General features: G+C 43.9%; 1 protein-coding gene across 1 annotated transcript in view; it reads left to right on the top strand.

Annotated features, from left to right (window-relative positions):
* The window catches only part of ssh1a (slingshot protein phosphatase 1a), a 99,789-nt gene extending 78,546 nt beyond the window's left edge, over nucleotides 1-21,243 (top strand). Inside the window, exons 3-15 of the mRNA XM_023979037.2 lie at nucleotides 5,903-6,003; nucleotides 8,983-9,047; nucleotides 9,551-9,672; nucleotides 9,842-9,910; nucleotides 10,205-10,270; nucleotides 10,668-10,862; nucleotides 12,927-13,020; nucleotides 13,289-13,417; nucleotides 13,794-13,840; nucleotides 14,055-14,201; nucleotides 14,634-14,834; nucleotides 15,009-15,720; nucleotides 15,877-21,243. Coding sequence (XP_023834805.1) covers nucleotides 5,903-6,003; nucleotides 8,983-9,047; nucleotides 9,551-9,672; nucleotides 9,842-9,910; nucleotides 10,205-10,270; nucleotides 10,668-10,862; nucleotides 12,927-13,020; nucleotides 13,289-13,417; nucleotides 13,794-13,840; nucleotides 14,055-14,201; nucleotides 14,634-14,834; nucleotides 15,009-15,720; nucleotides 15,877-17,007 — 3,079 coding nt within the window. The 3' untranslated portion in view covers nucleotides 17,008-21,243. The remainder of the gene's footprint in view (nucleotides 1-5,902; nucleotides 6,004-8,982; nucleotides 9,048-9,550; nucleotides 9,673-9,841; nucleotides 9,911-10,204; nucleotides 10,271-10,667; nucleotides 10,863-12,926; nucleotides 13,021-13,288; nucleotides 13,418-13,793; nucleotides 13,841-14,054; nucleotides 14,202-14,633; nucleotides 14,835-15,008; nucleotides 15,721-15,876) is intronic.
* The last annotated feature ends 3,770 nt before the right edge of the window (nucleotides 21,244-25,013 follow it).

The raw sequence follows: 25,013 nt of genomic DNA, 5'->3' as shown, positions 1-25,013 counted from the left end.
CACATTTTTCGAACAAAACATAGATTTATTGTGTAACATGTTATAGGACTGTCATCTGATGAAGTTGTTTCTAGGTTCGTTTGGTTGGATCTTGGTTAGTTAGGTTGGCTTTGTGCATGCTACCTGTGCTGTGAAAAATGTCTGTCCTTTTTTGTATTTGGTGGTGAGCTAACATAAATATACGTGGTGTTTTCGCTGTAAAACATTTTAAAAATCGGACATGTTGGCTGGATTCACAAGATGTTTATCTTTCAAATGCTGTATTGGACTTGTTAATGTGTGAAAGTMAAATATTTCTAAAAAATATATTTTGAATTTCGCGCCTTGCACTTGAAGTGGCTGTTGTCATATTGTGCCCGGTGTCGGGCTTGCAGCCTGAAGAAGTTTTTTAACATGTTTTCCTAATCAATCTACACACAATACCCAATAATGACAAAGCAAAAACAGGTTTTTAGACTTTTTTGGGAAAATGTATTAAAAAATWAAAACCGAAACCTTATTTACATAACTATTCAGACTTTTTAGTATTTTATTAGGATCCCCATTAGCTGTTGCAAAAGCAGCAGCTACTCTTCCTGGGGTCCACATCAAACATGAAACAGAACATCAATAGACAAGGACAGAACTACATACACTTTGCTATAAGACTAAAAATTGAGCTCAGGTGCATCCTGTTTCCATTGATCATCCTTGAAGTTTCTACAACTTGATTTGAGTCCACCTGTGGTAAATTCAATTGATTGGACATGATTTGAAAAGGAACACACCTGTCTATATAAGGTCCCACAGTTGACAGTGCATGTCAGAGCACAAACAAATGAGGTTGAAGGAATTGTCCGTAGGGCTCCGAGACAGGATTGTGTCGAGGCACAGATCTGGGGAAGGGTACCAAAAGATTTCTGCAGCGTTGAAGGTCCCCAAGAACCCAGTGGAACATAATCTTAAATGGAAGATGGTCAGAGAGGTGACCAAGAACCCGATGGTCACTAACAGAGGAGCTCTACAGTTCCTCTGTGGAGATGGGAGAAACTTCCAGAAGGATAACAATCTCTCCAGCACTCCACCAGTCAGGCCTTTATGGTAGAGTGGACAGACGGAAGCCACTTCTCAGTAAAAGGCACATGACAACCCGCTTGGAGTATGCCAAAAGGCACCTAATGGACTCTCAGACCATGAGAAACAAGATTATCTGGTCTGATGGAACCAAGATTGAACTCTTTGGTCTGAATGCCAAGCGTCACGACTGGATGAAACCTGGCACAATCCCTACGGTGAAGCAAGGTGATGGCAGTATCATGCTGTGGGGATGTTTTTCAGCGGCATGGACTGGGAGACTAGTCAGGATCAAGGGAAAGATGAACGGAGAAAAGTACAGAGATCCTTGATGAAAACCTGCTCCAGAGCGCTCAGGACCTCAGACTGGATTCACCTTCCAACTGGACAACAACTCTCAGCACACAGCCAAGACAATGCAAGAGTGGCTACAAGACAAGTCTCTGAATGTCATTGAGTTGCCAGAGCCCTGACGTGAACCAGATTGAACATCTCTGGAGAGACATGAAAAAACCTGTGCAGTGACGCTCCTCATCCAACCTAACAGAGCTTGAGAGGATCTGCAGAGAACAATGGGAGAAATTCCCCAAATACAGGTGTGCCAAGCTTGTAGCGTCATACCCAAGAAGACTCAAGGCTGTACTCGCTGCCAAAGGTACGTCAACAAAGTACTGAGTAAAGGGTCTGAATACTTATGTAAATGTATATTTCAGTTTTTATATTGAGTACATTTGCAAATAATTCTTAACCTGTTTTTGCTTTGTCATTATGGGGTATTGTGTGCAGATTGAGGGAAAACACGATTGAATCCATTTTAGAATAAGGCTATAACGTAACAAAATGTGGYAAAAGTCAAGGGGTCTGAATACTTTCCGACTGCACTGTACTATTACTTATGTGCTCTGATGGCTGACCCCTGCCAAAATAAAATGAATCAAAGTGATTAAATAGAAGTTCTTAGTCTCACTTAAACCAGCCATATAGTCATTTCAAAACCTGACCATTTTCTTTTAAGCGGGGTCAGTTATACCATAAGGACCCCTTATTCATGTCCTCATTACATGTAGTGCAACCAGACCACTTATGGTCAGTAAAGTTATTTACTTTTGATAGATTTAAACAAACAATATTGGAATCACCCTGATCACAACCATAAACTATCAACTCCACCTGCCTTATAGATTAAGATAGAATATGAATATTTCAGTTTTTAAAAAGCTGATTTTGCTTTGTCATTATGGGGTATTGTGTGTAGATTGAGTCATTTTTTTCTTCATTTTAGAATAAGGCTGTATGTAACGTAACAAAATGTGGAAAAAGTCAAGGGGTCTCGATACTTTCCGAATGCAATGTATATGTACTATCGAATAGAGAATAGGATAATTACTTTAATTTCATTTTTTAGTAAGAGCGAAATACTGTAGTTTTAGAATGCTATAGGGTTAATAGAATGATATCCTGCCAAGATATCACAGGTTATGCTGAAGAAGGCTAGATGGTTGAGGTATAAAAGTGTTTGAGGATTCTCTAGCACATACAGAGAATCCTAAAGTTTGAAGGAGGTGCTCCATCTTTTATAGATTTAGCTAGTTGCAGCTCTACCTCATATTCATCATTCCCTGACAGGAGTGCCTCCACAGCCTAATAAATCTCAAAACAGGGTCATTTCAGCAAGCCATGACACCCACCCTCTCAGATATATTTTCTGTAGTTAGAAACGGATAAGATTAGAATTCCTGCAGCATTATTTTGTTGAAATATAGCTTGATCTCTGAGAAACTAAGCTAATTTATTGCATCCAAATTGTCCATTTTAATTGATCAAATTAATATAATATTCAATAAATGTAGTTTATTGGTCCTATTTGGACCAATTCTTTTTTAGAACAATGAGTAAGACATGAGGAATCCAAAGAAATGGCCAAAAGCCACACACGGACCCCCCCTATCCCCACGCTAATCCTACCCCAAGAACAAGTATATAGTTTCAGTTTTCCATGTCTAATAAGTAGTATGGAGCTGCAGCTCTGAGTTTTGTTTCTTCATCCTATGTAATATATTCCCAGTGATTTKTTTTCTTTTTTTCTCTTCCCCCTGTTAGGATGGGACATAAACCTATCAACGTCTGACTAATTTCTCTGAACGGGGAAAAAAACACCCCCAAATTCACTGGGATTACATTACATAGGATGAAGAAATTATACTCTGAGCTGCAGCTGCTCCCTACTACTTGTCAGACATAGAGAACTGATACTGTATACTCGTTGTTAGGGTGGGATTGGCATGGGGTGTGGGTGATTCGTGACCATGTTTCGGATTCGTCATGTCTAACTCATTGTTCGATAAAAGTTTGGTTCAAATCGGATGTTAGGTAGTATATTTATTTAATATTATATGAGTCCTATAAATTAACAAGGCCTATATGGGTGCAATCAATTAGATTTAYTTCCTCAGAAATCTAATATATTTAAATAAAAGGTTACAGGAATGCTATCTATTTCTAACAACCGAAACGATTTCAGAACAATCTGCGATGGTGGGTGTCAACCCTCTTTCTTGTGCATTTTGAGGTGGAATGACCCAATGGGGAGGAGAAAAGACAAAGTGAAACAAAAGCACTTGTGATTAGCGGCCGGCCACTCCTATGGGCCCGTCACTGTGGAACGCTGTCTCTGTGGTGGGGGTGGGTGGCACAAAGCAGAGCCTGTTTCGGCGTTATCATATGCMTGGGCAAGACCTCCTCCTCCTAGCATGGAAACAGGAAGTCCAGTCAGGGACAGACAATCGGGGAAGTGGGTGGTGGAATGACTCTGGGATGGTTCTTGACCCTTACTGGGCTGAAATATGTGATCTCTGAATGTTTACTTTTAAGTCAGGCTTTTGCCTTTGGTTGCTCGGAGGACATTATTGTCTTACCTAAAATACTGATATCGGTAGACATTTAACATGCGCCTATTCCATAGGCTCTGGTGTTGTCTAGTTTTCCTGTTTGTTTTTGTTCCTGTCGCTCTCATCACACCTGTACTTTCCAATGACGTGCCTGTTTGCTAGACTGCACATACAGGGTACATTGGGTATATGTTCCACCCTGCTGTCAGGTGGATTTACGAGCCTGGAGAGAGACTTATTCTGTAAGCACAGTGAAAGAGAATAATTGGCGCAAGCATAGAAAACAGCTTCAGCCCTCACTTAGTTTTTCACCACCACCTTGCCAAATTAGTTATGTCACCTGCAGAATGCACAGGAACTCAATGAGAGGGTGGACATAATATCCTAGACAGGTGAGACTTGTAAATGGCGTGTGTAGCTCAGAGGAATGCATTACAAACTACTGCAGCTAATTATTCAGTCTGTTTTGCATTTGGCCGGGCCGGAAGAGACCTGACAGATCCCATCAGGATGCAGCAGCTTATGCAGGCCAGGGGAAAAGGCCAGATAAGCATTCAGGATCAAAGCTTGATTCATAGCTGCTTGTAGGTTGAGGCTCCGGCCTCCTCTTAAAACCTCTTTGGGATCGGTGTCCCGCTAGCGTTCCACTACGACAATATCCGGTGAAATTGCAGAGCACGAAATTCAAATACAAAAACCGTAATATTAAACATGAAAATTCAAGTGTCTTACATCGTTTAAAAGCTTAACTTCTTGTTAATCAAACTGCGTTGTCAGATTTACAAAAAGGCTTTACGGCYAAAGCATACCATACGATTATCTGAGGACAGCACCCCACATCAAAATACTTTTTCAAACCAGCACAGGCGTCACAAAATCCCAAATAGCGATAAAATAAATCACTTACCTTTTTGAAGATCTTCCTCTGTTTGCAATCCCAAGGGTCCCAGCTACACAATGAATGGTTGTTTTGTTCGACAAAGTCCCTCTTTATATCCAAAAAAGTCCTTTTAGTTGGCGCCATTGATTTCATTAATCAACTCGTTCAACATGCATACAAACGAATCCAAAAAGTTACCGGTAACGTTCGTCCATACAAGTCAAACGATGTTTCTAATTAATCCTCAGGTACTCTAATATCTAAATAAACGATACAATTTAAGACGGAGAATAGTATGTTCAATATGCAAGATAAATAACGAAGAGCGCGCACCTCATTCACATGCGGAACAAGACTACTTTTCTAATGAGGGACACCTTGGAAAAACTACAACTACTCGTTCGTTTTTCAAAAAACAAGCCTGAAACCCTCTCTAAAGACTGACATCTAGTGGAAGCCCTAGGAACTGCAATCTGGGAGGAATTATTTTGAATATCCCATAGGCTTGCGTTGAAATGGCCTGTGACCTCAATAAAAAAACTTCCGGATGGATTCTCCTCGGGTTTTCGCCTGCCATATTAGTTCTGTTATACTCACAGACATTATTTTAACAGTTTTAGAAACTTTAGAGTGTTTTCTATCCAATGCTACCAATTATATGCATAACATCGCTTCTGGGCCTGAGTAACAGGCAGTTTACTTTGGGCACGTCAGTCATCTGGAATTCAGGATACTACCCCCTAGCCTTAAAAAGTGAAGAGGGTAAACTTGGCTTAATGCTGAACTTTTACAATTGGGTTTAGAGGCTGAAATACTGGGTGCCTGTCTGGGCCTCCTGACCTGAAGCCCTATATTAAACACTTTTCTTGTCTGTCTGGTCCCAGGTATGACTTATCTTCTCTCCCCATCTTCACTTTCTCTGTAACATAGCGCTCTAGAAGGTGTAAGGATTCTGTTATAGAACTGTAACTGTTTGACTCACATATCAGTGTTGAACTGTTGAGTGACCATGTGGCTCAGTCTGCCCACATTGTTGCATGATCCAGTTTCTAACGGCTTTCTCCATCTGTTGTTTTTCTAGCCTGAGCGAGAGCTTCTTCATGGTGAAGGGTGCTGCCCTCTTCCTGCAGCAGGGCAGCAGTCCTCAGGGCCAGAAAGCACATCCCCACCACAAACATGCAGGTGAGTACCTACCACACAACCACAGGACAGGACCACATGGGCTGCCATGCAAAGTGGCTAAATGGTCCCAAGACTCAGACTTTGAATTTTTGACATTACTCTATCCATCTTACAGACAGTGTTGTTGTGGTTGTTTTGTCTGGTACTTTGTTGTGTAGTCTGAATGGTCTCTACTTTCTACCTGTTCTCCTGGAAAACTTGAGTTGAGGTGTCTGGCTGATTTATTAGCATGTTCCAGACATGTGTAGCTTAGACAGATTAGTGGTGAAGTAGGCCTACAATAGGCTATGTGGCTGCTGGTAGTGTTCAGTAGTAGGCCTACAATAGGCTATGTGGCTGCTGGTAGTGTTAGTAGTAGGCCTACAATAGGTTATGTGGCTGCTGGTAGTGTTCAGTAGTAGGCCTACAATAGGTTATGTGGCTGCTGGTAGTGTTCAGTAGTAGGCCTACAATAGGCTATGTGGATGCTGGTACTGTTCAGTAGTAGGTCTACAATAGGTTATGTGGATGCTGGTAGTGTTCACTAGTAGGCCTACAATAGGTTATGTGGATGCTGGTAGTGTTCAGTAGTAGGCCTACAATAGCTTATGTGGCTGCTGGTACTGTTCAGTAGTAGGGCTACAATAGGTTATGTGGCTGCTGGTAGTGTTCAGTAGTAGGCCTACAATAGGTTATGTGGCTGCTGGTACTGTTCAGTAGTAGGCCTACAATAGGTTATGTGGCTGCTGTGTGGTTCAGTAGTAGGCCTACAATAGGTTATGTGGCTGCTGGTAGTGTTCAGTAGTAGGCCTACAATAGGCTATGTGGATGCTGTTACTGTTCAGTAGTAGGCCTACAATAGGCTATGTGGATGCTGGTACTGTTCATAGTAGGCCTACAATAGGTTATGTGGATGCTGGTAAGTGTTCACTAGTAGGCCTACAATAGGTTATGTGGATGCTGGTAGTGTTCACTAGTAGGCCTACAATAGGTTATGTGGCTGCTGGTAGTGTTCAGTAGTAGGCCTACAATAGGTTATGTGGCTGCTGGTAGTGTTCAGTAGTAGGCCTACAATAGGTTATGTGGATGCTGGTAGTGTTCAGTAGTAGGCCTACAATAGGTTATGTGGGGATGCTGGTAGTGTTCAGTAGTAGGCCTACAATAGGTTATGTGGATGCTGGTAGTGTTCAGTAGTAGGCCTACTTGTGTTCCATATCAATCGAAACAGGACACTGAGGGTTTGTCATCTGGCAGTTATCAATGTGGTAGTCATGTATCCGAGAGTCTATTCAAAGCTTCAACGTCATGAAATCCATATGGTATACCATATATAGGGCCTTGTGTTTAGCCACCAGTATTATGTAAAGGATGATATTTCAGGTGTGATTCTGAGGCAGAGGTTTTAATTGGTTAAAGACAAGAACCTGCAGCTGCTCGGGAGAGCTTAGCATGCACTCTCAATATCACTGTTTTTCTCCCCTTTACTTACTGTTGTTCAAGTTTGACTTGTTTCTCATTGTTGTTTTCCTTGTTTAAGTGAATTCAATAGGAATTTGGAATGGTTTGCGTCACCAAGTGAATTGACTGAACTTCAGGACATTCAGGATTGGCTGCTAGCCCGCATTAAGTGTTTGTGTTGGTAGGGAGTTACTGGAGGATGCAGTCATGTGTTTCTTATAGAGGAAGTACTGCCTGTGGAAAATTAATAGGCCAGGTTTTTTCTGGGTTCTTTGCTATGGAACAGAATGTTTTCAAGTAGGATAATCTCCCATGCGTGGACTTTGGGCAACGTATTGGCCTGTAGCCCGCTGCTAGTGAACATTGTGCCGTATTGTAGTTAGAATACTTAGCGGTGCCCTCAGGTTGTGAGCTGACTGATTTCTGATCCACACTGTGCAGTTCCTTCGGTCTGAGAAACAACCATTGTTGGCCAACATCTTGGCTGGCCACAATATTTTCTCAAAGCTGTAACAGTGGCGGGAGATATCTCATGAAAACACTGCCTAGTGAAAAACTTGCAGAACTGCCAGCACAAAAAGAAAGATGCCTGCATGTCAATTGAATTTGGCCTTAACCAAACCAAATGCAGAGATTAGCATTTGTCTCAGTAGATTTCTCTCGATCTGACAGTGAGACTGAGTGTCTGAATTGGGCTGAGCTGAGAAACTCCAATAGCCCCTAGCTGTTATGATCCAGAACAGTTGCAGAGTAAAGTACTCACCTACTAATACATGTAAATGAATATATGTCTGAACGTGTCTGCAATATATGTTTGAACGTGCAGAGGAGCAGGGGAACATGTCCAGAGCCAGCGTGCCGCTGACAGCTGTAATTAAAGCTGCCCAGAAGGAGAGGACATAGTTTGTTTGCCAGTCGTCAGAACACCTTGACTGACACATACTTGGCTGCCCCTCTTTACTCATAATCACTGCAGTGATTAGGCTTGTCATTTAACCCCTCGTTATCCAGTAGCTCCCTCTTTGGCTGTCAGCGTCCCAAATGTCTCCCTAAGCCCTATTTAGTGCACTACTTCTTTCGACGAGGGACCATGAGGCTCTGGTTAAATGTAGTGCACTACATATGGAATGCGGTGCTATTTGGTACGTAACCTTTCTCTCACCCCACTTCCTCAGGGGAACTTACGTCAAGCCTGGCATGATTGGCTCAAAACATTCCAACATGACAGAGAAGAAGCTGTGTTTAGGTGTGGTTTTATGGTTAGCTGAGACTGAGTTGTGGGTGATCAATTTGTAGATGACAAGCAGGAAAGTGTCTTTAGCCTGTTGCATGACACTAGCCCATTGTACCTGCACTTACTCACTCACTCAACAATGACATTAAGATGTCATGTGGTATGATGAGTGTTCAGTTTCAAATGTCAAGATTTTTTTTCTAGGACTAATCACATAAAACCATGCTATCTGATAATGGCACTGACCGACCAGGTGTTGTCATGGTTGTCTTTTAGTATTTATGTTTTATTTTATTCTCTCTCAACAGGAGACTTACCTCAGCACCTGCAGGTGATGATCAACATTCTTCGCTTGGAGGACCGAATCAAACTGGTAAGAGACACACCACGTGCAGTGACTAACCACCTGGCACCATGACATAGGCAAACTGCCTGAATGCTTTTTATTGTGTACTTAAGACTCTCGTTTACTCACTGTAATTATTAGCTCATGAGAACATGTTTGAACGCGCACAGGAGAGCATTACCAAGTGTTTCCATGGTTTCTGTGAAATGAAGAGTTTGTTAGTTTGTTACCAACCACTATGTTCTCACACTCCATTGGAATTATGCCTCCCATGTATTTACAAACTGTTTTTGACTGAGATAAATTACTTTAGAGGACTGGAATGTGTGTGTGTGTGTAATGGTTGGACTGTATGGGTGTTAGGCTCATTTTCCCAGGGTCAGGCTGTGTGTACCATCAATGTTCAGAGTCTATTTGTATTACTTAATCAGGTTGACATGTTGGTAGAGGTGGATGGACATGTAGCGGCATGTAGCAGCCTAGTTGTTGGTGTGAAAGAGTTGATGAAGCTGTCGTGTCCTCTGCTACAGGCGGTGCGGTTGGAGAGTGCCTGGTCAGACAGAGTGCGTTACATGGTGGTGGTGTACACCAGCGGACGACAGGACACAGAGGAGAACATCCTGCTGGGCATAGACTTCAGCAACAAGGACAGGTGTGTATGGGTCTGGGCCGGCTCGTGTGTCTGCTCACTTGCTATGGTCGTCTTTGATGCAGATGTTAGACCCTTGTTGTAGCAGCATCTCCATTTGAAGTTGTTTTGGAACGTAAAACCAGATGTTGTGTTGATCTGCTGGGAACGTGTCTGTGTGTGTTGTTCCCAGCAAAAGCTGCTCCGTTGGCATGGTGCTGCCTCTGTGGAGTGACACCAAGATCCATCTGGATGGAGACGGGTGAGTGAGTCCCCCATAGAGATACAACTATTCTATATCTGTCCCATCAGTCAGGCAGCCCCCTGCTGTCCATTCAGGGGAGAAACAGCTCTGTTTGGTTAAAACTGTAATAACTTGAATACCTGTACAGAAAAGGATACTGAGCTTAATACAGGTATCACCTTCTCCTTTCACACAGCCTAATGACCTAAAATGACTTGTGTTTTGATAGAGCCAGTTATGTTGAAGTAGTGGTTACTGGGTGTTAATCAGTGTGTGATCAGGGAGGGTCATCGCCTGTCTTGTCTCCCTCAGGGGTTTCAGTGTGAACACAGTGAGCCGGAATCATGTCTTCAAACCTGTGTCTGTACAGGCCATGTGGTGAGTATACAACCGTAGGAATGACTGCTTAATACATTGTTGTTATTGAAGCAATACCACATCAATGAATTGGCTGCTGACTTGAGAACACACTGTTGAGGCATTTCCATACTGACTCACTTTGCCGTCTAGTGGGGTAGAGATGCAGGTGCATGCAACAATAAATCAATCAAATGTATTTTATAAAGCTCTTTTTACATCAGCAGTTGTCACAAAGTGCTTTACAGATATACAGTTTAAAATGCATGCCATTCATTCATGTGAATCAGRTCAATACACATTAAAAGCTTATAGGTCGAAAATACTGCACCTCTTTTCTCCCAGATTAACAAATATGGTTGATTAAAGATTAATTGACCCACTATTGACCAGTGTCTCTTTCTAACCCTTGTCCCAGGTCGGCTTTGCAGATCCTCCACAAGGTGTGTGAGGTGTCCCGCAGGTACAACTACTTCCCTGGGGGCATGGCCCTTACCTGGATGGGCTTTTATGAGAGCTGCATCGCCTCGGAGCAGAGCTGCATCAATGAGTGGAATGCCATGAGAGACCTGGAGACCTTGAGGCCTGACTCCCCCACCATGTTTGTTGACAAGTGAGTCAACAGAAATTGCCAATGAATATAAAATAACTATACCTGCTTGTCGAACATCTCATTCCAAAATCATTAGCATTAATATGGAGTTGATACCCCTTTGCTGTTATAACTGCCTCCACTCTTCTGGGAAGGCTTTCCACTAGATGTTGGAACATTGCTGCAGGGACTTGCTTCCATTCAGCCACGGGCATTATTGAGGTCAAGCACTGATGTTGAGCAATTAGGCTTGGCTTGCAGTCGGCGTTCCAATTCATCCCAAAGGTGTTCGATGGGGTTGAGGTCAGGGCTCTGTGCAGGCCAGTCAAGTTCTTCCACACCGATCTCGACAAAGCATTTCTGTATGGACCTCGCTTTGTGCACTGGGGCATTGTCATGCTGAAACAGGAAAGGGCCTTCCGCTAACTGTTGCCACAAAGTTGGAAGCACAGACACTATACAATGTAATTGTATGCTGTAGCGTTAAGATTTCCCTTCACTGGAACTAAGGGGTCAAGCCCAAACCAAGAAAACAGCCTAGACCATTATTCCTCCACCAAACTTTACAGTTGGCACAATGCATTGAGGCAGGTAGCATTCTCCTGGCATCCGCCAAACCCAGATTCGTCCGTCGGACTGCAGATGATGAAGCATGAGAGAATAGCCGAATCCACTAATTCCACTGCTCCAGAGTCCAATGGCGGCGAGCTTTACACCACTCCAGCCGATGCTTAGCATTGCAAATGGTGATCTTAGGCTTGTGTGCGGTTGCTCAGCCATGGAAACCCATTTCATGAAGATACAGACGAACAGTTCTTGTGCTGATGTTGCTTCCAGAGGCAGTTTGGAACTCGGTAGTGAGTGTTTGCATCTGAGGACAGACGATTTTTACGCACCTCAGCACTCTGTGGTCCTGTTCTGTGAGCTTGTGTGGCCTACCAGATGCAGATGCAAAGGCGGTGACCCGTTCCTGTAGGTTCATGCTCTACAACATTCGCAGAGTACGACCCTGCCTCACBCAGGAAGCGGCGCAGGTCCTAATCCAGGCACTTGTCATCTCCCGTCTGGATTACTGCAACTCGCTGTTGGCTGGGCTCCCTGCCTGTGCCATTAAACCCCTACAACTCATCCAGAACGCCGCAGCCCGTCTGGTGTTCAACCTTCCCAAGTTCTCTCACGTCACCCCGCTCCTCCACTGGCTTCCAGTTGAAGCTCGCATCCGTTACAAGACCATGGTGCTTGCCTACGGAGCTGTGAGGGGAACGGCACCTCCGTACCTTCAGGCTCTGATCAGGCCCTACACCCAAACAAGGGCACTGCGTTCATCCACCTCTGGCCTGCTCGCCTCCCTACCTCTGAGGAAGTACAGTTCCCGCTCAACCCAGTCAAAACTGTTCGCTGCTCTGGCACCCCAATGGTGGAACAAACTCCCTCACGACGCCAGGTCAGCGGAGTCAATCACCACCTTCCGGAGACACCTGAAACCCCACCTCTTTAAGGAATACCTAGGATAGGATAAAGTAATCCCCCCCCCCCCCCCCCCCTTAAAAGAGTTAGATGCACTATTGTAAAGTGGTTGTTCCACTGGATATCATAAGGTGAATGCACCAATTTGTAAGTCGCTCTGGATAAGAGCGTCTGCTAAATGATTTAAATGTAAATGTAAATGTACCACTTCGCGGCTGAGCCGTTTTTGCTCCTAAACATTTCCACTTCACAATAACAGCACTTACAGTTGACCGGGGCAGCTCTAGCAGGAATTTGACGAACTGACTTGTTGGAAAGGTGACATCCTATGACGGTGCCATATTGAAAGTCTCTGAGCTCTTCAGTAAGGCCATTCTACTGCCAATGTTTGTCTATTGAGATTGCATGGCTGTGTGCTCGATTTTATACACCTGTCAGTAACAGATGTGGTTGAAATAGCCGAATCCACTCATTTGAAGTGGAGTCGACATACTTTTGTATATATAGTGTATATGAAATGTGTGCTGGTCCTGGAGGGCTGCTGGTTCTGACTGACCCTTTGACAGAGAGTAGAGTAGTGTGCTGATGAAACCTCTGCGTTTGTGTCCGCTGATGCAGGCCCACAGAGAGGGAGCGGACCGAGTGCCTTATCAAAGCCAAACTCCGAAGCATCATGATGTTCCAGGATCTGGAGAATGTCACCTCTAAACAGGTGAACAGAGGGGAGACATGAACATGAACTGCGTGCCATCTCTTTATAGTGTACTACTTTGACCAGGGACCACTGAATAGGGTGTCATTTAGGATGAAGTATTAAAAATAAACATATTTTTAATACAGCCTTAATGACTTGTAGTGTAGTCTTCAGGCAATTTCGGTCTGACATTATTTATATATTTGAAACCGTAATCAGTAATATTACAAGGAGAAACGGTAGAATATAAAATGGTTGGGAGTTAATGACTGTGCTGTCCCGTCAGATCCGAACAAAGCTGGAGCAGCATATGAGCTGTAACCTGATGCAGTACAAGGAGTTCATTGACAATGAGATGCTGCTGATCCTGGGCCAGATGGACAAGGCAACACTCATCTTTGACCACCTCTACTTGGTTAGTCACCTGGCAACATTTTCCCATCCAGAACTGCTTGGCAATGCTCAAACTCTGCCCTGTTCCCATATCTGTTTGTGTTCTTGCAAACACTGTTGTTGTCATTGGCATGACAACGAGTGACAAGAAGCACAAGCAGACTGGCATTCGAGCTACTCAAACTCTGCTTAATCTGATTGATCGAGTACATTTTAGAGTTTCTCATTGGTTGAGATAGGATCTATTTGTCTCAATGAGATTTGGCCTACTGAAGCCATGGTATTTGGTTGATACTGCTAGCAGAGAAGTACCCTGGAAGAGCAACATTTGGACAGCCCATCGCTATAAATGTCATAACTATATGTTAAGTCTAACATTTTTCCACATTTGTTTGCAGGGATCTGAATGGAATGCCTCCAATCTGGAGGAGCTTCAGGACACTGGGTAAATAAATTTAGCCTTTTGCTAGCTTCCAAACATTTCTATTCGATAAAATTAATTATTTATTGGCTCATGTGGACTTGTATATATATTTTTTGGGCTCAAAGGTTGTCATGATAAAACTCTAATCTATAAAACATTGGTCATTGGTATGTCAGGATATTATGAGGATAGTGTCTGTCTGTCTGTCTTCATGCAATAACCGTCTCCTTACCAGGGTGGGCTATATCCTCAACGTCACCAGGGAGATAGATAACTTCTTCCCAGGAACATTCTCCTACCACAACATACGGGTCTATGACGAGGAGACTACAGACCTGCTGGCCCACTGGAACGAGACTTACAACTTCATTGTTAAAGCAAAGTAAGTCCTGTTAGACTTGAAACAGGTAAGAGTGACCGAAGGACAGAGATAGCGAGAGACAGAGCTGATAAAGCAAGCAATTTTTTACCATTACACACTCCTGTGTAATACTCTTTTTATTCATACATATAGATAGGTGGCTCTTATATTTACTATCATCGTGGTACTTACTATCTTTCTGCTGCTTTCAAATGAGGTACAGTAATAGTAGCTTCCAGAGAACTGTGAGTGACTTGACTGGAATGTAATTAAAGTGACACGAGGCTGTGTGCCACTGTCTGTGATCAAGTTGTCCTAGAGAAGGGAGCTGAAGATGGTTACCACTAGCAACCCAAAGGCTGTCATTATCTTCGTCTGAGTGACAGAACTAGCAGAGGATTCTACTCTGATTTTCCTAACTACTCTGCATTCATGTTGCGTTAACCCTACCAGGAAGAACCACTCCAAGTGTCTGGTCCACTGTAAGATGGGCGTCAGCCGCTCGGCCTCCACCGTTATTGCCTACGCCATGAAGGAGTATGGTTGGTCGCTGGAGAAGGCCTACAACTTTGTCAAGCAGAAGAGAAGCATCACACGGCCCAACGCAGGCTTCATGAGACAGCTGGCTGAGTACGAAGGCATCCTGGACGCCAGGTACAGTCACACTACGCCCTCTGTAATTACCATAGCCCAGATCGACTAGGGAAGCCCAGCAAGGGATCAAAGCACTGAAATACGGCCCTAGGTTATAGATTWTTCTGTATGTTATGTGTAGTATCTGAGAGTATCTCCCATGCTCCTCCTTACCTCCCTTTTGTCCACTTTCAGTAAGCAACGTCACAACAAGCTGTGGCGTCCCGACCGTCCCGACCCAGACTGCGACCTCCCTGAGGGCCAGCAGGCCCAGTGCTGTGGGAGGGAGGACCCAGGTAATCAAACCCCTGAACCGGTGATGTCCCCCTGCTGTGAGGAGGCTCTGGGGGAGAAGGGGGCGGCACGTCCCCTCTCCCCCTGCAGGATGGTCAGTCTGGAAGTGGACCCCGCCTACAACAACTACTACTTTCGCAGGCTGTCTGACTCGGCCCTGGACAGTGACCCCTCCACGCCGGTGCGCGCTCCGCCCCTCCTGGACATGGAGCGAGTCTTCATAGAGATAGAGGACGTGGAGCGGGACGCCCTGCTGGATGACGAGGCCTTTGGGGGGCGAGAAGGCCTTACCCACTTTGGTCAGGCTGGGGAGGGGACAGCGGCCCAGACTTGCTGCCGAGGACCAGAGCCCCTGGAGGAGCTGCGCCTACGTCTGGAGTTCAGCACCGTGGAGGAGGAGGACGAGGAGGAGGCGCAGAAAGAGGAGGCAGAGATGGAGGCACTAGCACAGCCAGGAGGAAGAGGGGAGAGTGCAGGACGAGGGGATGGTGAAGGAGAGGTGGAGATGGTTCAGGAAGAGGAGGGAGAGAAGGAAGGCAATGGGCTGGACCTGGTAACCCTGAACCAGAACTCCAACAATAACAACCACTTTAATACCCTGTTCAGCCTCAATGTAAGTGTGGAGCGGTTTTCATTATGGTGTCTTCTGTCTCTGTAATATACAACCAATTCATATGTATATGTAGTAGCTCATGGTAAATAGATAACTGAACTCATAAAGAGTAATGGATATTCTTTGTTTCTGACTTCTTGTTTCCCCTCTGTTTAGGACACTGCTCCTTCCAAACCTGCTCACCCAGTCAAGCCTTCAGGCCTCTCTCGATCAGACGACAAGCCCAGCCATGGAGTGGAGATACTGACCCAGGACGCCGATCTCTGCCTTAGCACACTGGGGAGAGGTGTGGGGTTAAGTGTCTCTGTGGAGGTCCCCAGTCCCACGCTCCCACTCACCTCCCCCGACACACCCTGTTCCCCCAGCCTGCTACACCCCTGTAGCCTGCTGTGTGACTGTGCCAAATGTGTTGCCCCGTCCTCTACACTTCTACCTGATGCCAAGAACTCCACTTACTCGCTGATATCTGAGGACAGGGCTGGCATTCTGGAGGGTGAGTCTGAGGGTGAGGAAGGGAAGCTTTTAGGGGTCTCTGAGGCTGTCCCAGAGCTGCTGAGCCTGGAGAAGGAGAGGCCGGCGGTGGCCTGCTGCGTAGCCCAGCAGCAGGAGACTCTAGTGCAGCTACAGAGGTCAGGGCTGGTCCGCCGGAGGGCAGAGAGGCTGGAGAGGCTGTCAGGTCTGTCCCTAGAGGGGCTTCATCCCCTGGAGCTTCCAGAAACCCCCAGCTCAGGGGCCAGAGAGGGCACCAGTCCTGTGGAGGGGAAGTTCTCAGCTTTCCCAGGAGACTTCCCCAAGTCCTCCACACCATGCCCAGTACGCCTAGAGCCGCTGGTGGTTCCTCTGCCTAACGAGACCCTGCTGGGGGCAGTGGGATCTGGGGTGCTGACGCCCACCTCCTCCCCCCACGGCTCCACACTGACACGTAGCTCTAGCAGTGACAGCATCCGCAGTGTGAGGGGCAAACCCGGCCTGGTGCGCCAGAGGGCTCAGGAGATCGAGACTCGCATGCGGCTGGCCGGCCTCACCGTGCCCTCAAGCCTCAAACGCTCTAACTCACTGGCCAAGCTGGGCAGCCTCAACTTTTCCTCTGAAGACCTGTGCTCCGTCTGCTCCTCGGACGCTGGCACCCTCATGCTCCGCTCTCTTTCCCCAGAGCCAGGCCGAGAATGGGAGTGCCCCACCACCTCCACCTCTTCCTCTACCTCCACCTTCACCTCCACTCATCCCAGAGCACAGAGGGACCAGACCAGCCCAGAGAGAGCACTGCCCGGGGGGGCCAGGAGCTGACAGGAAGGATGGAGGGACACTCCTCCACCCATCCCTCCATCCCCCACTCTGAGCTGGAGAGGGTAACAGATTTTGGAGAGGGGAGAGGGATAGTCTTTAAAATAAAATAAAAGTGTGTATATATAGAATTATACATATATAAATAAACATTTGAATAATATATATTAATATAAATCCACATCATATTGAAGAAAAAAGAAACAATCCAAATATTATACCATAATCCAGATGGTATTTTGGTTAGACTGTTTTTGCATGGAGCTCAATGAATGTGTGTGCGAAGATGAACCTCGTACAGAAGACCTGGTCTCCATCAGGACTTAAAAAAGCTATTTTCATTCCTGGTCCTCTGCCTTTCTAGCTTTCCAGAGATCAGAATTACAGCTTCGTCATTATCATCATCATCACCACCATACTCCACATTATCATCACCATTCTATATATACCCTGCCTTCCACAAGCAGTGGAGATTACATAGACTTTATTATTCAATGTTCTGTTTGCTTTACCATTGGTTAATGGTACAAATTGTGTTGATTGGCTTAGTTGCTGTCTTAGAGTTGATAATCAGATGATATTGATTTTGCTCTCTCTCTCATCTGCTAAAGTTTCACCATGTGCTGAAAACAAAGGGGGGGAAGAGGGTTTGGTTGTCCATGCTGTATTTAGCACTGCTCATCTATTTTAGCTTCAGTAAACATTTTTACAGTAAGCAATATTACACTTACAGAGACCATAAACATGGCATAACACAAAGCACCATTCATTTGATGTGCAGTATGTTGTTTGGAGGACAATGGCTGTCATGTGATAGGTCAAATGTGTGACATCACAATGGTCCTGGAGAGTTGGTATGCTGAAACATTTTCTTCCTCTTTTCACCGCTGTGTTACAGATGATCCATTCCAGGTTGTCGGTTGTTTACTAACGATGTGATATTAGAAATGTGATTGTAAATTATACAGGCATAGAATCCATTTACTTTGCTTCTGAGCCTGCTTTGTATTTGGGGATTTGAATAATTTTGGGATGAGCCAAATAGATGTCACAAATCATTTTCAAACAATTCAGATCCCAAAATAATAAAAAACAAAAAGACCATAGCCCTCCCTGTAAGTACTGCAGTATGATTCCACTTCTGTAACAAAAGTCATTCCTCCTTCCGTCATGCTATAATATCCTCCAAGCTTCCAACCTTTACCTGTGGCAGAACGTCTACATATAATTCCAGGAGTCTTCTGGGACCATTCTACCTCTGACCCCACGGTGATGTGGTGCTTTTCATTTTGTTCAAGCAGTTCTACAGACTTGTTCCTGTCAGACCTGTTCCTGTCAGGTGAGAGGCTCACATGCCGTATCGGATCTCTGCTGGCTGTATGTTGAGTGCAGGGTAGTCCATAGTTGTCTGGTTTATAATCTTAAATCTGCTGAGCCTCCAATGTCTGGACACTCAACAGCCAAACCTCACCTGAGATTCAGCAACAGTACAGTGGGAAACATATGACATAGCAATGGGGCTGAGAAAGCCATCTTGCAGCTCCTTTACTACCCTCCCTTCCCATTAGCCTGTGTCTAGGCCTGGGTTTACCAGTGTTTTGTAGAGGTCCTTTCTGAGATCGGAGTCCCCTATCAGAACCCTCTTGCGATTTTGCTTTGCTTCTGGATAACTGCTGGCTACGTTGAATGCTAATCTTATTCAAACTGCTCTGGGTCAGTTTTGTAAGTTGAGCATAGGGGCGGCAGGTAGCCTAGTGGTTAGAGCGTTGGACTAGTAACCGGAAGGTTGCATCATCGAATCCCAGAGCTAACAAGGTAAAAATCTGTTCCGCCCCTGAACAAGGCAGTTAACCCACCGTTCCTAGGCCGTCATTGAAAATAAACATTTGTTCTTAACTGACTTGCCTAGTTAAATAAAGATAAAATAGAACTTCTCTCCCTCTGTACCTGCTTGTTGATCCACGCTTGTCTGTAATCATGCCCTTTATTGCATCTGAGACTTGGTCTTTGAACTGAGTTGCGCTGCAGAATCAAAATTGTGAGCAGTTGCATTGGGAGTCGTACAAAGTCTTCTTTAGGTTCCAGAGACGGCTTCTCTCATCTTTCCTCTGCGGGACTCTGGAGGGTCACACCATTCCTTATGCATGAGGCCATGAGATCCATGATGTCTACCCACTTCCATCCTTGTTCTTTCTCTCCCTGTCTCAGTACTGCTCCCCTGAAAAGTGTACCACTATTTCACGTTCCATGTCGTTCATTCCACTCAGCTTGTCTTCGTGTATAATTGAAAATAATATAAATTGTTAATTTAACATCTAGCTACTTTGCCATAGATTTATTTTTTTTCCGTTTATTTTTTATTTTTTACAATGTTGCAGTCAAATATTTGCTTTTGAAATTATTTTATAAGTTCAGTATTTGTATGTTTGTGCATGAGAATGGTTACTGTGAACTATTTATGTTTTTTTTTTTTATATAGGTTCATATTGCACATGCATTTCTCCCACGTATGAGAGCACATGACGCATTTACTGTATGTAAATATGTATGTACAGTAGTCGATGACGTTACAGAATATACTGCTGTATAGTACTGTATGTACGTGTCTGTTAATATGGAGAGCACAGACTTAGTTCTTCCCAATGACTCCAGTTCCTGTGCGGACACTGTTTTACTGCAAGCAGTGTCCTTCCAGTTTGAATCACTTATGCTGTGTGTTTGTGTATGTATGTATGTATGTATGTACATATGCTATTTTATTGAAATGTGTCAGTTGCCTGTTTTTATTTTTATTTTTTTTATTTTTTAAGGTTTTGGTTCTATTGGGCATAACCCAAACCGCCACTTACCACTAAAATCTTGACCTCAAAGAAAGTGTTAAATTAGCTGAACATTGCCTCTGTCATTGTACGTCAAAAGACATGTCTACCATGATACTGTGTAAAAGTGTGTATTTGGTGTGCCACGCAAACACTGATGTGATTGTGCACATACTGTATACAGGACCTCTGTACTGTAGAGATGGCTCTGTAATGTTTCTCCCCAGTTTATACCCTTGCTGCTTCCATTTCAGGATGAGGGTTTAGTTGCTGTTTTTCTTTCTTGCTGCACACTAGATGTAGAGAACAGAGCGATGGACCTGCTTCCCAGGTGCCAGGCCAACATCTCTGGTCAGCAGGGCTGTCCTATGGTGTGTGTGTGCATTATGTAATATGCACGGCAATCTAGACTCTTTTCACAATGGATGCCAACCTGTGTTGTGGGGTGTGTTGTCCAGTGTGGTGCCGTTAACCCCATCTAGGTTGCCACTTGGCGTCTGATGCTGCACACAGTGCGACTGGAGGTCATTAGTGCTATATGAGTGTTTGAGCTATTAGTCCACTTCCATTTAGGTTTGATTTATGGACACACACTAGTGCCTTAGCCGTGACAACAGAGTCATAGAGCTGTGTGACGTGTGTGTGTGTGTGTGTGTGTGGTGTGTGTGTGTGTGGTGCTGCCAGTATTGCAGAGGATTTGGATGGTAGGGTTGATACATGATGGGAGTGGGACACTGACGAGACTTCCCTTCCTCTTTAGTAGAACAGTGGCCCTGCATTTCTTTTRATTTTCATTATTATTATTTTTTTCTAACGATAGACCAAGGTGTGAAACAGGAATCTGAAGCCTGTGGTTCCTTTTTTGAACCTTCCAGTACATTCTTTGGTTTGAAGAGAATAAATCAATATTCTCTTCCTTGTCCCATTCACATGTCCATCAGGGTTTCCAAAATGGGATTTTGATTCCAAATTGTTAGTGCTCTTTGAAATGTGGGATAGCACAAAGGTTATATCTATGGGTGTCTATGGGTGTCACTAAATAGACACCATTGAAGCTGTTTGACATAATCATGATTCTCATTTTGTATATTAATCATTTATTTGCATCTGTAATCTGTTACATCTTATGTATTGCACCTTTGGGAGAAACAGAAGAGAGACCGTAGGATCATCCGCATACTCGCATAGTGTCATACCGATAGATGAGTGTTCATATCACTAATGATTTATGAAGCTTCTTATAGGCATAAAGTCAAACCAATTTCAGAAAGATCACAGCGATAGGTTTCTCCACTGTTTTTTGTTACCATTAAGTATACAGTGATTTTTGGTACTGTACATTTGCTGTAGTTTGAATGCATTATGCACTTTTTTACATTTGTTAAAATGTACTGTTTATGAAAATAAATGTTTTTTCATATCACAGAAGTATGTTTGTTTATTCTCAAATTGAAAACGTGGCTTTTGAATACAATGTCATAACTCAACTATTACTGTTGGTATTTTGAGAAAAATAAGAACCACACCATAGCCTTTTATCTGCTAATTAACAGACACGCAGTTACTCAGCAGGGAGAGGAGGCATGTGGTTTCATAATCACTGTCTTACAATATACACTGCTCAAAAAAATAAAGGGAACACTTAAACAACACAATGTAACTCCAAGTCAATCACACTTCTGTGAAATCAAACTGTCCACTTAGGAAGCAACACTGATTGACAATAAATTTCACATGCTGTTGTGCAAATGGAATAGACAACAGGTGGAAATTATAGGCAATTAGCAAGACACCCCCAATAAAGGAGTGGTTCTGCAGGTGGTGACCACAGACATTTCAGTTCCTATGCTTCCTGCTGAAGTTTTGGTCACTTTTGAATGCTGGCGGTGCTTTCATTAGTGGTAGCATGAGACGGAGTCTACAACCCACACAAGTGGCTCAGGTAGTGCAGCTCATCAGGATGGACATCAATGCGAGCTGTGGCAAGAAGGTTTGCTGTGTCTGTCAGCGTAGTGTCAGAGTATGGAGGCGTATCAGGAGACAGGCCAGTACATCAGGAGACGTGGAGGAGGCCGTAGGAGGGCAACAACCCAGCAGCAGGACCGCTACTCTCGTTTGAGCAGGAGGAGCACTGCCAGAGCCTGCAAAATGACCTCCAGCAGGCCACAATGTGGCATGTGTCTGCTCAAACGGTCAGAACAGACTCCATGAGGTGTATAGGCCGACGTCCACAGGTGGGGTTTGTCTTAACAGCCAACACGTGCAGGACGTTTGCTTTGCCAGAGAACCAAGAGTGGCAAATTCGCCACTGGCGCCCTGTGCTCTTCACAGATGAAAGCAGGTTCACACTGAGCACGTGACAGACGTGACAGAGTCTGGAGACCGCGTGTAGAAGTTATGCTGCCTGCAACATCCTCCAGCATTGACGGTTTTGGTGGTGGGTCAGTCATGTGTGGGGTGGCATTTCTTTGGGGGGGGGGGTCGCCACAGCCCTCATGTGCTCGCCAGAGGTAGCCTGACTGCCATTAGGTACGAGATGAGATCCCCAGCCCTTGTGAGACCATATGCTGGTGCGGTTGGCCTGGGTTCCTCTAATGCAAGACAATGCTAGACCTATGTGGCTGGAGTGTCTTAGCAGTTCCTGCAAGAGGAAGGCATTGATGCTTTGGACTGGGCCGCCGTTCCCAACCTGAATCCAATTGAGCACATCTGGGACATCATGTCTCGCTCCATCACCAACGCCACGTTGCACCACAGACTGTCCAGGAGTTGGCGGATGCTTTAGTCCAGGTTGGGAGGAGATGCCTCAGGAGACCATCCGCACCCTCATCAGGAGCATGCCAGGCGTTGTAGGGAGGTCATACAGGCACGTGGAGGACACACACTACTGAGCCTCATTTTGACTTGTTTTAAGGAATTACATTCAAAGTTGGATCAGCCTGTAGTGTGGTTTTCCACTTTAATTTTGAGTGTGACTCCAAATCCAGACCTCCATGGGTTGATACATTTGATTTCCATTGATCATTTTTGTGTGATTTTGTTGTCAGCACATTCAACTATGTAAAGAAAAAAGTATTTAATAAGAATATTTCATTCATTCAGATCTAGGATGTGTTATTTTAGTGTTCCCTTTATTTTTTTGAGCAGTGTATTTAAATTCTCCTGACATTGAACATGAATTGACAAAGGGAGATGTGGTAATAAATCCGCGGTGACACATAAAATGGTCCTCTGATTGCTACAGGCCCACTGAGTGATGAAATATTTCATAGAGGGGAGGGATTGATGTTGCTAAATATCGCTAAGTGCATGGGTCAAGACTCTGCACGATTGACTTGCATCATAATGCTCCCATCTGTATCCCTTGGCAGGAGAGTTGCGTTATAACAGCCAGGTTATGTAACGTTTGGCTGGCGGACCCAGTTTGCATGACATCAATAAAGCACTTTCTGGTGCAGGCTCTGGTTCCTCCTGGTCAGTATGGTAGTGTGTGTGAATAATGATGGACTGTTCTTCATAAAATGACACGTGTCGAAGAGGGGGATGGAGCCATTGTTGCACTGTTATGTGAAAGCCTTTAAAACATGCTTCTCCCGAGGCTATGTCAGTAGGACAGTGTAAATTTCGTCAACAAAAATAGTACCAAAAATATTCGTCAAACACCTATTTTTCAGTGGCAATTCACTAGACTATAACTGACTAAATTGACCAAGAAAAAACGAACTTAACGAAAATTATTTTTCATTTCAGTTGACTAAAACGAGACGACAAAAGGTATCTCTTTTAACCACGTTTCCATCCACAGTTTTTATGAAAGATAAGTCATACTATATATAAAACAAAAAAAATCATGACAGCTGTGATGGAAACAGGAAGTTAAATTACGATTTTATAAATTCCGACATAATTCCTTCTTTTGACATGGTGGGATCTTTTTGTATCAGTAAAATTATATCATTGTGTAGTTATTTTTTACTTTAATGTTATTTTTTTTCTTTAGGTCATCACTACACACATTTTCTCTATGTTTTTTTGTTATTGTATTGTAATTTGAAATGAAATGTTTCAATTTTTAAAAAATCAGTTTGAAAATACATTGGTGGGAAAATGCGCATTTTCTTTATGCAGATTTTTGAATATTCACATAAATCTGTCTCCAATTGGATGGATATCTGTTGACAAAAATCTGACTATTAAATGGAATGGATTAGAGTTTTTGGAGAGATGGAGAGCTTTTCCGTGATAAGCACAATTAATATTAACATGCACATCGCAGTTCTGATCGGCAGTGGGAACGATACGCCACAGCRTACATCAGCTGGTGAGCTGCTGGGGAGCAAGCGATGTGTGTGGGCAGACAGGCCCTGCTCTGCCTTGATTATACACGTTGTGCAGGCGACTCTTGCTTCCCCATAGCTAACCAGTCACATATTACTTTGCCAATACTTTGCGACACCATCTGGTGATTGTGCTACTCAAGCTCCGCTCTCTCTCTCTGTACTTGTGTGTGTCTAGTTATTCTGTATGTAATAACTGGGAAAGCAGAAAGCAGAAACAATATGTTAGGACAAGGCTATGTATGTTTGAACATACTGTAGAAGTCAGTGATTTATGTTTACTGTAGGTTATTGAGGCAATACAAATATGTTGACTGAAATGAAAGGGCATTTAGATTACTAAGATGGCCCACTGTTTTTGTCATTTTGACAATAACTGGACTAAATCCTTATTCAAATGAGCAAAATGTGACTAAGACTAGACTAAATAAAAATGAAAAAGTGGCACAGTTAACACTGCAGTAGGACTAACAATGTCATAACAGGGTGAGGTAAACGACTATCAAAGATTTTTAGGTTATGAAAACTGTTACATTTTGCAATGTTTTTTTAATCACTCTGGTTATTAACACTAACTTAAAACATAAATGAGATCAGATTTTCAGATAACTGTAACAGTTTCATTTCATTTGACCTCCATGACTGAACTGTGGTTTGAGTGTGTAATGGCTATAACATTGTCAGAAAGACCCTGCAAGAAACTCCCTGTATGAAATTCTGAATGACACTGTTCTGTGGTGATTTTGATGGGAGGCAGTAAAAAGTGATAGACGGTTTCAAATATCATCCTTGGTCAGCAAACAGGTTAGCAGTCTCCCTTTTGAATTTTTGAATTTTTGGCTTTTAATAGAAT

Source organism: Salvelinus sp. IW2-2015, linkage group LG33, assembly GCF_002910315.2.
Source record: "Salvelinus sp. IW2-2015 linkage group LG33, ASM291031v2, whole genome shotgun sequence".
In the NCBI taxonomy this organism is placed as follows: domain Eukaryota; kingdom Metazoa; phylum Chordata; class Actinopteri; order Salmoniformes; family Salmonidae; genus Salvelinus; species Salvelinus sp. IW2-2015.
Note: the sequence above shows the minus strand (reverse complement) of the source record. Positions and strands in the feature narration are given on the sequence as shown.